At 56.6% G+C, this 11,750-nt stretch overlaps 1 protein-coding gene across 1 annotated transcript; it reads right to left on the bottom strand.

Annotated features, from left to right (window-relative positions):
• Window positions 1-6,006, bottom strand: WFIKKN2 (WAP, follistatin/kazal, immunoglobulin, kunitz and netrin domain containing 2). The gene is made up of 2 exons (XM_090291101.1): window positions 5,461-6,006; window positions 1-2,885 (listed from the first exon to the last, which is right to left on the bottom strand). Exons 1-2 carry the CDS (start codon window positions 5,659-5,661, stop codon window positions 1,365-1,367), a joined length of 1,722 nt encoding a protein of 573 aa, XP_090147227.1. The 5' UTR covers window positions 5,662-6,006; the 3' UTR covers window positions 1-1,364.
• Between the last annotated feature and the right edge of the window lie 5,744 nt (window positions 6,007-11,750).

Raw genomic sequence — 11,750 nt, forward strand, 5'->3', positions numbered from 1 at the left:
TTGATACTATTAGCTTTTAATTGGTATCTTCCTCCCTACATCTGAGGAAGCAACAAAGACGCCCCACAATGACCTTCTTGAGATTTGGAGGGGCGTGGGCAGAATGAAGGGCTGAGGGGGGTCTAGGGGCAGTGGGAGAGCTGACAGTGGGTTTCCCGGATCCTTTATCTAGTTCTCGGGGCTGGATCTGTGCAGGAAGTCCAAAAGCAAAAATACCAATAGGCTGCCACATCCCCAAACCGGCCCCCCCAAGCCGGACCTACAGCCTCCCTCCAGGTCCCTGCGGATCCTGCAGCCACCACCAGATGGAAGCATCGAGCAGCATTGCTTCCCTGCCCTGGCCCGCCTCTGCGCCTTCCTCCTGCCTCCTTCTTTCCCCAGCCCCCTTCCCTGCTTTCCTTCTTCCTTTTTCTCTTCCTACCAAAACAGATCCCAGGGCTTCTATCTGCTATATGTCCAAGGAAGCCAGTGACAGATGACAGCATGCTGACTGTCAAATGGGACCATCTGATGGCTGGGAAGGCCAGTCAAGGGTCTGCCGCTGGGGGAACCCCAGGACCTGGACATCTGTGTCCGGTCACTGTGAGCTAGGCAGTGGCTGGCAGCTCTTTGCGGTCCTAGCACCTGGCACCCAGTAAACGTTCTGAAAATGTCTGTTGCATTGGACTGAACAGAACTGAATTAATAAATCAACAATCAACAAACCAATCAATAAAGCCACGGAGAAGAAACGTGAGAAACAAGTATCCTGCTGGTGGCCTCAGAGACCACAGGGACAACTTGGTGGAAGCGCAGGCTGACCGCCACCCAAGGGCACCTGCCAAGAAGCCTCCACCCAAGGCGTGTTGTGTGCTGGGCTGGACCATGCCCCCTGCTCCCCACTTCCCATGACTCCTGACATGAAGTGGTCTGTGCTCAGAGTGGTCTAGGTGGGAATTTATCACATGAGTCCCTGGACCCTCCTTCCTCTCCTCACCTACCCCTTTTGCAAACCAATTCATTCCATGAGCCCTCTGACCCCCATGCAGCCGTCACCTCTAGATCCCTGGCTGGGAGGCTAGCTGGCGGTAGGGCAGCTGGGAGAGCCAGGGGAATGGGGTGGCCGGCAAGGAGAGGATAATAGCGCCCAAGCACATTGGTCATCAGGAATAATTTGCAGTGTCTCTTGACTTCTTTTGTCTCCCTCAGCTAAAAAAGATATGAAACCCTTACTGAACCCAAAGAATAGAAGTTGATCTAAGACCCTCTAATGGATATTCCTCTGCTGGCCTAAGACTGTCAAATGTGACCTTGCCCGGGTTGCTGAAGGGCGTCAGGGTAGGTAGGTGGGAGAGGGCCAGGGAAGGGTCAGGGGAGGGGGCGCTTCAGTGTGAGCCCAAGAACTCCTTGAGGACATCACAGGTCTTCTTGTGCATGACCTCACGCAGCTTCCTGACCCGCCGGGTGCTGGACGCTCCCACAAAGCTGTCAGGCTTCAGCATGGCCATGCCGCCATCCACCTCCCCCATGATGATGAGCGGCGCCTCGCTCACGGTCACATTGGGGCAGGGGCAGGTCCAGTCCACGTGGAGCAGCGTGACCTCCAGCGGCTCCCGGCCCAGGAACTTGAGGCCCATCTTCTCATCCTTCAGGACCTCGTCCACGGTGACCAGGGCACGACCCGAGTCGGGCTCCTCAGTCAGCTCAGAAACACGGCCCAAGATGACAAAGTCGCTCCGACAGAAGCTGGTCACGAGCTTCTGCCTCGGCTTGCAGGCCTGGCAGCGCTGGCTCCCCCAAGGGAAGGGGCAGGATTCCTCGCAGGCCTCTCGGCTCTCAAAGTTGTTTCCGTTGCCCTCGCAGCCGCCGTAGACGAAGGACTGGCACTGGCCCGTCTGGCTGTTGTAGGCCCAGCGTGGAGCATAAGCCTTGCAGGGCCCCTGCAGGGCGGGCAGGCTGCACACGGCCAGCGGCCCACTCATGCAGGCCAGCATGCACGCCTCGTAGGTCTCAAAGTGGTTGCGGTTGCGGTGGCAGTGGCCGAAGGTGAAGGTGAGGCAGTTGTTGGCCTGGGCGTCAAAGTACCAGCGGGTCTGCTCCTCGCCACAGTCCTCACTGTCGGGGGGCTTCAGGCACTCGGCTGCAGGGAAGGCCGTGCTGTTGGGGCTGCTCTCAGTGGTGGCTGCAGCCTGACCTCCCCTGACCACCGACAGTGGGAAGTCAGCGCGCAGGACACCAGCGTCATTCTGGGCTGTGCAGGTATAGATGCCAGCGTCCTGGAGCTGGGCGTTATAAATGACCAGCTGCGCGATGTTGGTGACCACCACGTTGCCACGCACGTGGTTGGGCCTCATGACCACATTCTCCCGGTCCTCCAGCTGCTTCTCCCAGGTGATGTCAGGCCGGGGCCGGCCCACCACCTCACACAGGAAGCTCACGGTCTCCCCCACGGTAACCGACTGGTGCACAGGGTGGTTGAGCAGAGCCGGGGCCGCCATGTCCAGCCCGGGGGTCTCCGGGGAAGCTGTGGTGGGATGCATGGTGGTCTCCAGTGGCGGGGGGCTGGTGTTGGGCCAGGTAAAGTGATAGCGGCAGGTGACCACAACTAGCGTGATGCCCTTGGAGCAGGCCTCGGCATCCATGTAGCAGCGGTTATAGTAGGTGAGGCCATCCGAGGCGCAGGTGAAGCTGGGCTCCTTCTCGCAGCGATCCTTGCACTTGCACACGGGCTGGCCGTCCCAGATGTCACACTCAGAGCCCTGCTGCAGGCACATGAAATGATCGCATGTGGCCTCCTTGGGCATGCCCACTGGGCCCTTCTTTCCTCTCATGTCCATGTAGCGGGCTGCCACGCAGCTCTTGGTCCCGCACACATTGGGGCAGCACTTCTCATAGGTCTCGCACTCCTGAAGAGAGCCAAGTCAAGAGGCCTGAGTGAGCAGAAGGAAAAGAGCACCGGCTTCCCCCACCCTACCACATGGTTTCTATGGAAGGGAACTAATCTGTGTTCATCTATCATGAGCAAAAGGCTTTATAAAAACAGCTAATGTGTACAGAGCACCTACGATTTACTTGCCAGGCCCTCTTCTAAGCATGTTCACATTTGTCAATTTATTGAATGCTCATCACAAGCCTCTGAGGTGGGTATACCATTATCCTCACTTCACTGAGACACAGAGAGGTTAGGCAATTTGCCCATGGTCACACAGCTAGTAGTGTGGGAAGGGACTGGCCACATCCCTCCCAGAGTGGAATTTTTCTTACTGCAATTTTACAGATGAGAATGCAGAGCCTCAAAGGGAGGACGCCAGGTGCGCAGGGCTGGGACATGGTAGAAAAGGGGTTCAAACGCCAGGTGAACGGAAGTCTGAAATGACGTTTTTTCTCTATGTCACACATATCGTGTAGTGACCACAGATGAGATCTACGTAGGAACAAATGCCTTTTTGTCTTTTTTCCATTGGGGTGAGAATGCCCTGGCCCAACTGAAGAGGTCACACCGAATGCTGAAAAGGAAAAGCGGGACACTGCGGGGACAGCTGTTTGAGGCGGTTCTCATAGACTTCAGAAGCAGCAGCTCACATTAGTGCAAAGCCAGGAGGAAGGGCAGGCAGGACAGGCCCAGGATGCCTGGTCCGACACCGTGAGCTGTGCCAGACCCTGGTGCCCAGTTCCAACACGGGGGGCATTTCATGGGGAAATCAACAAGGGAAAAAGTCCCCTTGGGTGTGAAGGTCAGCAAGGCCGTCAGAGGACTTACAGGCTATAATTCCCTCTGATTCCTGTGGAGCCACATCAGGCATTAGTTTAATTCCTCGAAATTAGCAGTATGCTTGGGGCCGACTCAAACAAAAATTTCACGTGGTGTTTTCCATAATAACACACCATACCCACAGGGCTGGCGGGCACCGCTCCTAATCCCCCACCCTGGTAGTAGCTCTGTGAATTACTCCCCACTAGGGTTGGCCTCTTGCAGTTCCGACTTTTCTTTCAGCCTCTGACATTCCACATCAGCTAAGAGGGGGAAAGATCCCCCACCCGGCTGTGTGGAGCCTGCCTGCCTGGCTTGTTTACTGTTTTCCCCTCCTGGCTCAGAATGGGGACTTTGTTTTGCAGCCCTCACTTGGCACAAGCTTCTATGCCTCACCAGGGGAGGCTTTGGACAGAGATGGGCAGAGCTCAGAGCTGGGGTCTGCAGGAGAAAGACCCAGTGGAGTACTGAGCGCAGGAGGGGTAGAGGGAGCAGGCAGGAAAGCTTGCTCCTCGGCCAGGGGGCCATTCCAGTCCCTAGGAGACTCTGGCCCCGGAAACTCCTCAGGACTCAGAGGTCCATGAAAGCCTGGGTCCTCAGGGACCACGGGGAGGCTATTTTGGGGCACAAGAAACCTAGAGGGGATCCTTAAGGGCCCAGAATGTACCCATAGGCTGTCTGAGTCTCCAGCCCCACACAGACCCAGCTGGCGTCTCGTCGTCCCCAAGCCCCACCTGATTGATCAGGCCAGTGAAACAGGCTTCCCTTCAAATGTAGTCAACGAACAGCACAGCTTCAGGGAGGTGGAAAAATTCTGTCATGCCCCCCTGGCTTCTCTTCCTGTCCGTTTGCTCTGCCACTGCTCACTGGCAGCCTCTGGCCTGAGAAGCCTGAGAACTGTCCCCTGGGCACTGGGAGGCAGAGGCCACTCCCTCCAGGGCGACCCCGTGCTCTCCTGTAGGTTACACGCGTTTGGCAGAGGGAGCACCAGGGTCTCTCATGTTCCCTGGTGGTGTCCAGCCCAGCCCTAAGCCCAGGAGCTGTCCAGGCTGGCAGGAAGTGCCTCTGCCCAGGCAGGTGCCGGGTACCAGCAAGGTCTTGACTGCTGGGGAAAGTGACAGGAATAGCCCTTGGGCCCAGCAGCTGGGAGAGAATCACCCTGGGCCCAGCCCACCCTGTTTGCTGCTCTGACCAGAGCAGAAGGGAGACTGAGGAACCTGGCAGGTCGAAACCCAGTCTGCTTTCCTCCTAGGGACACCGACAGAGTCCACACAGAACTGTGCCTGTCCACCCCCCTTGTCAGCCTAGTCTGCGCTCAGAGTCGGCGTCTAAGCCCCTTGGGAGGTGGCCTGGAGGCTTTGTTGTCAGACAGGCGTGGGTTCCCAGCCCGTCTCTGGCTGTGGGACTGCGGGCTGCTCGCTGCAGCATCCTGAGTGTCTCTTCTCACCTGTCAATGGGCTGCTGACACAGTCCTGGCTCAGAGCCCACCCTCAGCAAACATGAGACCAGGAATTCAAGTCTTCTCAGTCCCTAATGAACTTGAATATCACAACCATCTCTTCTTCTGGGTCTCATTAGAGTTAGACAGACATCACACACTGTTTATCTCCATGTGGCCTGGGGGCCTGAGCTGCTTACCTGTCCTGGGTCCTGTCCCCACCCCACGGCTCCCACTCTTCCTCATTAACACACTCATGGGGTCCATCTCAGGCTCCCAGATTCCCACTCACCTGGTCCGTCTCACACTCCCGCTTGCAGGTGCTCTGGGCATCCACCCAGAGGTTGGGGTTCATGTCGTTCGGGCAGATGCCCGCGTGGGAATAGCGGATGGGCGGCAGTGCCAGGCCCCTCGGGGGCACCTTGAGCAGCAGTAGCAGCATTGCCACCTGCCCCCAGCGGGACCAGAACTGGTGGCACCCTGGGGCCCCCATGGTGCGGTCTGCAGCGTCCAGAGGTCTCCCCTGTGACGTTGCCAGGGTCTGGGGCCCACCAGGGCCTTCTGCTTCTCAGGGGCTGCAGACACCTGTCCTCACCCCCTCAGTAGGCTTCCTTGCTGCTGGTAAGGCCGGGGCTGCCTCCACCAAGTCAGTGGAGCCTGCAGGGCTGTGTGACTTTGGAGAAAAGAAAGGTTTTTGCGAGGGAACCCCCTCTCCTGAGTATGCAGGGAGAGGAGCCCCAGCAGGGGTCCGGCCTGGATTTCTATCCTGGGCACCCCCCGAATAGGAGCGAGCTAACCTGATGCCTGTCACAGGCAGGCTGCTGGCTCCTCCGTCCTGTGGCTGATCACAGACTTGTTGCAGAAGGGGAAAAAAAAAAGCTGGAAGCAGTTTAGGCTGCGTATCTGGCACGGTGGGACACCTGCTTGTTTTTGACTCCAGGAGGCCTTTAACCCCTTCAAGGGCCAGAAATGGCATGTGCTTTGGGGGGAGCTGGCTCCAGGACACGAAAGCTCACTGTAAAGGAGCGGTTTGTTTCCCTTTCCCCCACCTCCTGCGCCGGGCCCCCTCCTCCCCTCGGCCACCTCTAAAGAACACACAATCGCTTGTTACGAGGAGGGACCTGCCGCCGCAGGGTTAGCATCGCCCTGCCCGATAGCACATTTGAGAGCAAATGACGTGGAAAAACAACAAGTTCACGGCCATTCCAGGGCGGGCCTGAGCAGCGGCTGTGCAGCCGTGTAAGCTGACTCCCACTCCAGCACCAGGTTCCTTTGGCGGGGGGTGGGGGGGGTGAGCACGGACAGCTCCCTATCTCCCTGTCCTGGGAAGTTTGTGTCTCAAGTTCCAACTTCGGTGAATTTTCCCCAAATCATTCCCGACACACATACCAGATATGCTCCGGCTCACCGGCTGCCAGGACATATCACATTCCTCGCTCCTCCATTGACACGCTCGTGGCTCCAGGAAAGCCGATGCTGTCTCAGGAGGGCGCTGGACAGCCGAGCTGCCCTTGCTATGGCTTGATGGCTGCGTTCAACGAGCTCTTTGGGAGCACCAGGACTTTTCAGTTGTCTCGTTTCCCTTACTTTACAAAGGAGAAAGCTCACAGCTGCATGGAGTGAGGGACTTGCCCAAGGTCACCCACAGGAAGCAGTGGCAGCAATACTAATTGCTAGTATTTCCTGGGTGCTACATATGTGGCATCTTGTTTAATCCTCACAACAAACTGTACCTTCACTTTAGAGTTGAAGAAAGGACACACAGAGAAGCTAAACCACTCACCAGGGCCGCACAGCTACATTACCATTAACACAGGAAAGGAGGACACCAGCTTGCCCCGGGGGTGGGCAGGGACCTCTGGAAACTGCTCCGCCCATCCCCATCTTTCAGAACTGTTGTCAAGGTACATCCCAAACTCTGGCATTTACAGGCTGGATGAGACGTCTGTGAAACAACGGGGGCTGTATTTGTGGAGGGGGTTGGGAAAAGAGCCAGAAGCTGCTGCGGGTGGGGGCAATTTTTCTCCTGTTTGGCAGGAAACAGCTCTGATCTAAAGCGCCACTGTAAAGGGGACAGCTGAGTGTTTTTGACTTGGTCACTTGATTCCCAAGGGATGAGAGGTCCCTGGAAGAGAGAGGCATCTTTTCAAGGTCAAACCATAAAGGATTTGGGGGTCAGTCTCTGATCTGCTGTGTCCCAAGGATGGTGGATGGGGTGGGCACAGCCGTGGCAGAGCCAGAGGGACCTGGAAAGTCCTCAGCGATGCTCTCATCTTACAGACGGGAACACCGAGTCCTGAACCCAGGCCCTTTCCCTTCCAGGTCCACTCTGCCCGACAGGCTACAGTTCACCATCCAATTTGACTACGAGAAAAAAGCAGGACACTTTTTTCTGCCCTACAGACCTTTTTCCTTCCTCTCAGGGTGATGTGCCGCCTTCTCCACACCTGAGCCAATTCCTTCCTGTTGTGTGGGTCATTCTGCGAGATCTGTCTTTTCTGCTTATGTCAAAGAGTTAATGAAGGGTGTCAGATCCTAATCCTCTCAATTACTGGAATAAACTTCCCTCCAAGGCCGGTCCCAGTAATGAAGCCAGACAGCGGGCGACGCCGGCTGCTTTGAATCCCCTGTAATTTCATCAACCCATGTTCCAGCTGCTCAGAGTGGGGCCTCAGCTCACGCTGACGGCCGTGCTCTGTGCAGCCTCCTTTGACATCACCAAGGGAAATGGACGGTGACATATTTATAAGCAGGACTTAGAAAAATTGTCACAGCCCCATTATGTGGACAAGTTTCCAGGGAGAAGAGGCTGATTTCTGGGGAGTCACTTGAGAGTATGGTGGGGAGAAGGATGGGGAAGAAGGAGGGACACAGAGTAGAGGAAGGAGGGAGGGGCAGGCAGCAAAGCAGGGACAGCTGTCCTCCTAGCCAGTGGCTCCAGGTGGATGGAGAGAGCCCACATCCAGCTCAGTCCTGTCCAGAGCTATGGCTGTTCCATCCCAGGGCCCCACTCCTGGCCGTTCTGCTTCAAGAACTCTCAAAATGGCACTAGGGAAGAAGGAGCCCTACAACTCTCCAGCTCTCCCTCTGAGCCCCTCCAAGTCTCCCACAAAACACAGCTCAGAATAATAAATAACATCTGATCAGGGCTGGGAGCCCACACAGCGTTTTCGCTGACATCATCACCCCTGACCCTCACGCCGGCCCCAGGAGGGCGCCAGGGAGAGGCTGCTGTGAGCTCCATGTGCTGGAGGAAACCAAGTCACAGAGAGGTTAGGCGGGGCCCGACCGGGATCTGCGGGCTCAGGGCCTCCTCTCCCAGAGCCCCATCCCGTGCTCTTTACACAACCCGTGCAAGTTTCCAGCCCCCCCCCCCCCCAGAAAGGCCCCCGCCGTCCCCCCTGCCAGCCCTGCCTGTTTATAAGCTGTTCTGGAGGCGCTTTGAAGTCTCTTCCTCCTGGGCCCCTCCCGCCCACAGTCCCCTGGACTGGGCTCTGTCTCATTCTGTCTCCCTCAAACTCTTCTCTGGTGGGTGGCATGGACCCCACCCTCACCAAGCCTCCAGGACCAAATGAGGGCTCAGTTGCCCACTCTCACCATCCACCTGGCTACCCCTTCCCCCAGAGCTGCTCTCTGGGGAGTGGAGCCTGGGCTGGGTGGGCCTGACCTTGCGGGGTACCCCTGCCTTTCATCCTCCCCAAGGACATCGGGCACAGCTCAGCCAGAAGGAGGACTGGGCTGTGACTTCCTCTCAGAAGAGCCTCTAGCCCACACCACTGTGGGAAGGCAGAGGCACCACAGACCCTTCCCACCCTCCAGGGTGGTTTCAAGGCCTTGTCCAAGTGCAGTGGGCAGGAAGTCACCCTGGACAGTGAACTCTGGGTGACCCTTGACCTTAGGTTCACCCTTAATAGGATGCCTGAGCCACTAGGGCCTGGACAGGACAACAAAGCTGACACCATTTCCCAGACTGGCCAGGCCTCTCTCCTACGGAGACCTCAGCCACACACATGGGGATGCCAAGAGACCCACAGAGACGCCATGCCGGCATCTCACGTGTCATGTCACTCATGCACACACCAAGCCTCCTACCTCTGGAAGCATCTCCTCACTCTTTTCCTACTTGATGTTTTTGAAAGCACCTACTTTGTGCTAAGTACATAGAGATAGACGCAGTCCTTGTTCACAGGGAGGGCACAGTCTTGGCCACAAAACAAGCATGCAAGAGCATGATGGAAGAGTAAGCACTCTCTTTTGGTCTTACAAAGGGTGGGGGCAGAGAGGAGAGAGAGAGAGGCCTAGGCTTGCTGTTTTGCAACCATGGGTCTTGAAGCCTGAGCAGGAGTCTGGAAGGCAGAGCAGAGAGGCTGCTTTCCTACACTTCTCTTTGGAAAGGCCTGGCCCACAGCATAGTCTACTCAGCCACAGCCCTCCCTCCTTGGGCCCCAGGCCTCCAGAAAGGAGAGGTCAGAGGCAAGTCAGTAGGGTTAGGAGACAGGGGTGGGAGCTGCAGGTCTTACTTCCACATGGGGCAGCCCCAGCGAAGTCAAACCAGCAGCCCATTCTGGTCTACCCTGCTTGAGCCCCCAGACCTGAGTCAGCCATGCTTTCTGCTAAATGGATAGGACAGGCCAGCACCCTTGGGAGTCTCCCTCCCTGATCCTGTCATTTAAATGTATTTGGGGAGGAGGAGAGGTGTAAGAAGCAGGGACTGGGGCTCTGGGGAGAAGTCTTCCATGAAGGTGCTCCGATGGGTTCTCACAGGCCTGGGCTGCTTCTGCTGAAGGTAGTGATTAGTGAGAGCCAAGCCAGGGAATTCAATAAAGCCGGCTGCTCATTACCCAGCTGGGGACCCCCTGCCCGAGCAGCCGTGGGTCTGGGTTACATTACAGGGCTGCGTGAACTCTCCCCTCTGAGTGAGACGGCACCAGGCCTTGGAATAATTATGGGGCCTCAGCAGATGGTGGGGGAGGACAGACGGAGGAGGCCTTCAGCTGTGGGACATGTGACCCACCAGCATCTGTGCAGAGCAGGACACGGGAGGGTCCATGCTGGGCCCCAGGGGAGGCAGGACTGAATCAAGATCTGAGAGTTAAGGGGCTGGCCGTGGTGGGGCATGGCCCAGGGCCTTGGGTCAGCAGCGCCTCCTTTAGACGCTTGCTGGAGCCACGGGGTCCTGCTGGTGGGGCCCAGCCTCTGAATCTGGAGCACAGCATCTGAACAGATCTATGTGTTAGGAAGCAAGAACCGGAGACACGACTCCTGGTTCAGCACACTTCTGGACACCTTCATCTCTCAAATGCTTCCTGGAAAGATGGGCATCAAGGTGCTCGGGATTTCAGCCCCATGTCAGCCTCTCACCCACTTGGGAAGTTCCGTGGTGCGTGGTTTGAGCATCGTGCAAGGAGTCAGCACTCCTGGGTGCTCATTATGGTCTGCTATCAGCCCGCTGTGTGACCGCCTCTATACCCCCATCTGAGGTCCCTTTCAGCCCCCTCCTCTGTGATTTCATGTCCCGATTCCTTTAGCTTTGACTGGATGGAGTCTGCTTTAAACAGCCCCAGGCAGCTCTGAGCCAAGACAAACACGGGAGAGAAGTCAGGAGGCTGTGGGGATGCGGGGCTGGTGTCAGTTCCACAGCTCTGCTCTGCGGGGGCGGGGCAGACCAGGGCCCTGTTTCCACCTTTCCCAGGCCTGGGAGCTCAGGAGGAATTCCACAGATAGGGGCACGGCCTCCCCCCTACTCAGGCCTCCCCTATCCTAGAAGCTTCCCCTGGCTACTCAACTCTCCACCAGAGCTCCTGCGCTCTCTGCCTTACTGTTCTCTTCCTGCGGATGAGAGAGAAATGAGAAGGTCTCAGAATCTTGGGTTTCCCTGCTTACTTGCATGCTGCTGAGCAAAGGGGTTCACGTTCTCTAAAAACAAATGCATCCTGAGCACCCATTTCAACAGTACAAAGTGTACAACAATGGCGGGTGGGCATGAGAAACAGGCCTTTTCCTGACTGACAATTATTTCAGGTCTGCTGATTTAAAGATGGCTTCCCAACACCTTTAAGATGAAAGCCAAAATACTTAACCTGGACCACCATGAACTTCTGCCTCAGTTTACTTCTCCAGTCTCATCTTCCATTCCTCTCTCTCTCGCACACTCTGGAAACCGCCATATTGCTCTTTCCCATCATTAATAGCTGCTATACTCTTTCCCCTTCAGCGCCCCACAGACGTTGTCCTCTGCCATGGACACTCTCCCTGCCACAGGCCAGGTCTGTCTTCTCCCGGCCAGCTACTTCCCAACCCATCTCAGAAGCTGCATCTGCTAGGAGACTTTCCTGACCTCAGAGGTGAGGAAGTCCCAAGCCACTTCTCATGGGGAGTTCTTGGTATAGTTTCTAAAATGATGCCCTGGCCAGTGTGGCTCAGTTGGTTGGACATCATCCTGCAAACCAAAAGGTCACCAGTTCAATTCACAGTCAGGGCACATGCCTGGGTTGAGGGTTCACTCCCACATTGGGGCAACCAATTGATGCTTCTCTCTCACATCAACGTTTCTCTCCCTCCCTTACCCTCTCTCTAAAATTA

Source organism: Furipterus horrens, unplaced genomic scaffold (assembly GCF_987537825.1).
Source record: "Furipterus horrens unplaced genomic scaffold, mFurHor1.1.pri manual_scaffold_11, whole genome shotgun sequence".
Taxonomy (NCBI): Eukaryota; Metazoa; Chordata; class Mammalia; order Chiroptera; family Furipteridae; genus Furipterus; species Furipterus horrens.

Coding starts and splice junctions, on each gene's coding strand:
- WFIKKN2 (XM_090291101.1), bottom strand. CDS start 5,661: ATGGGGGCCCCAGGGTGCCACCAGTTCTGGTCCCGCTGGGGGCAGGTG. Junction 2,886..5,460: donor GGGAGTGTGAGACGGACCAG/GTGAGTGGGAAT, acceptor GGCTCTCTTCAG/GAGTGCGAGACCTATGAGAA.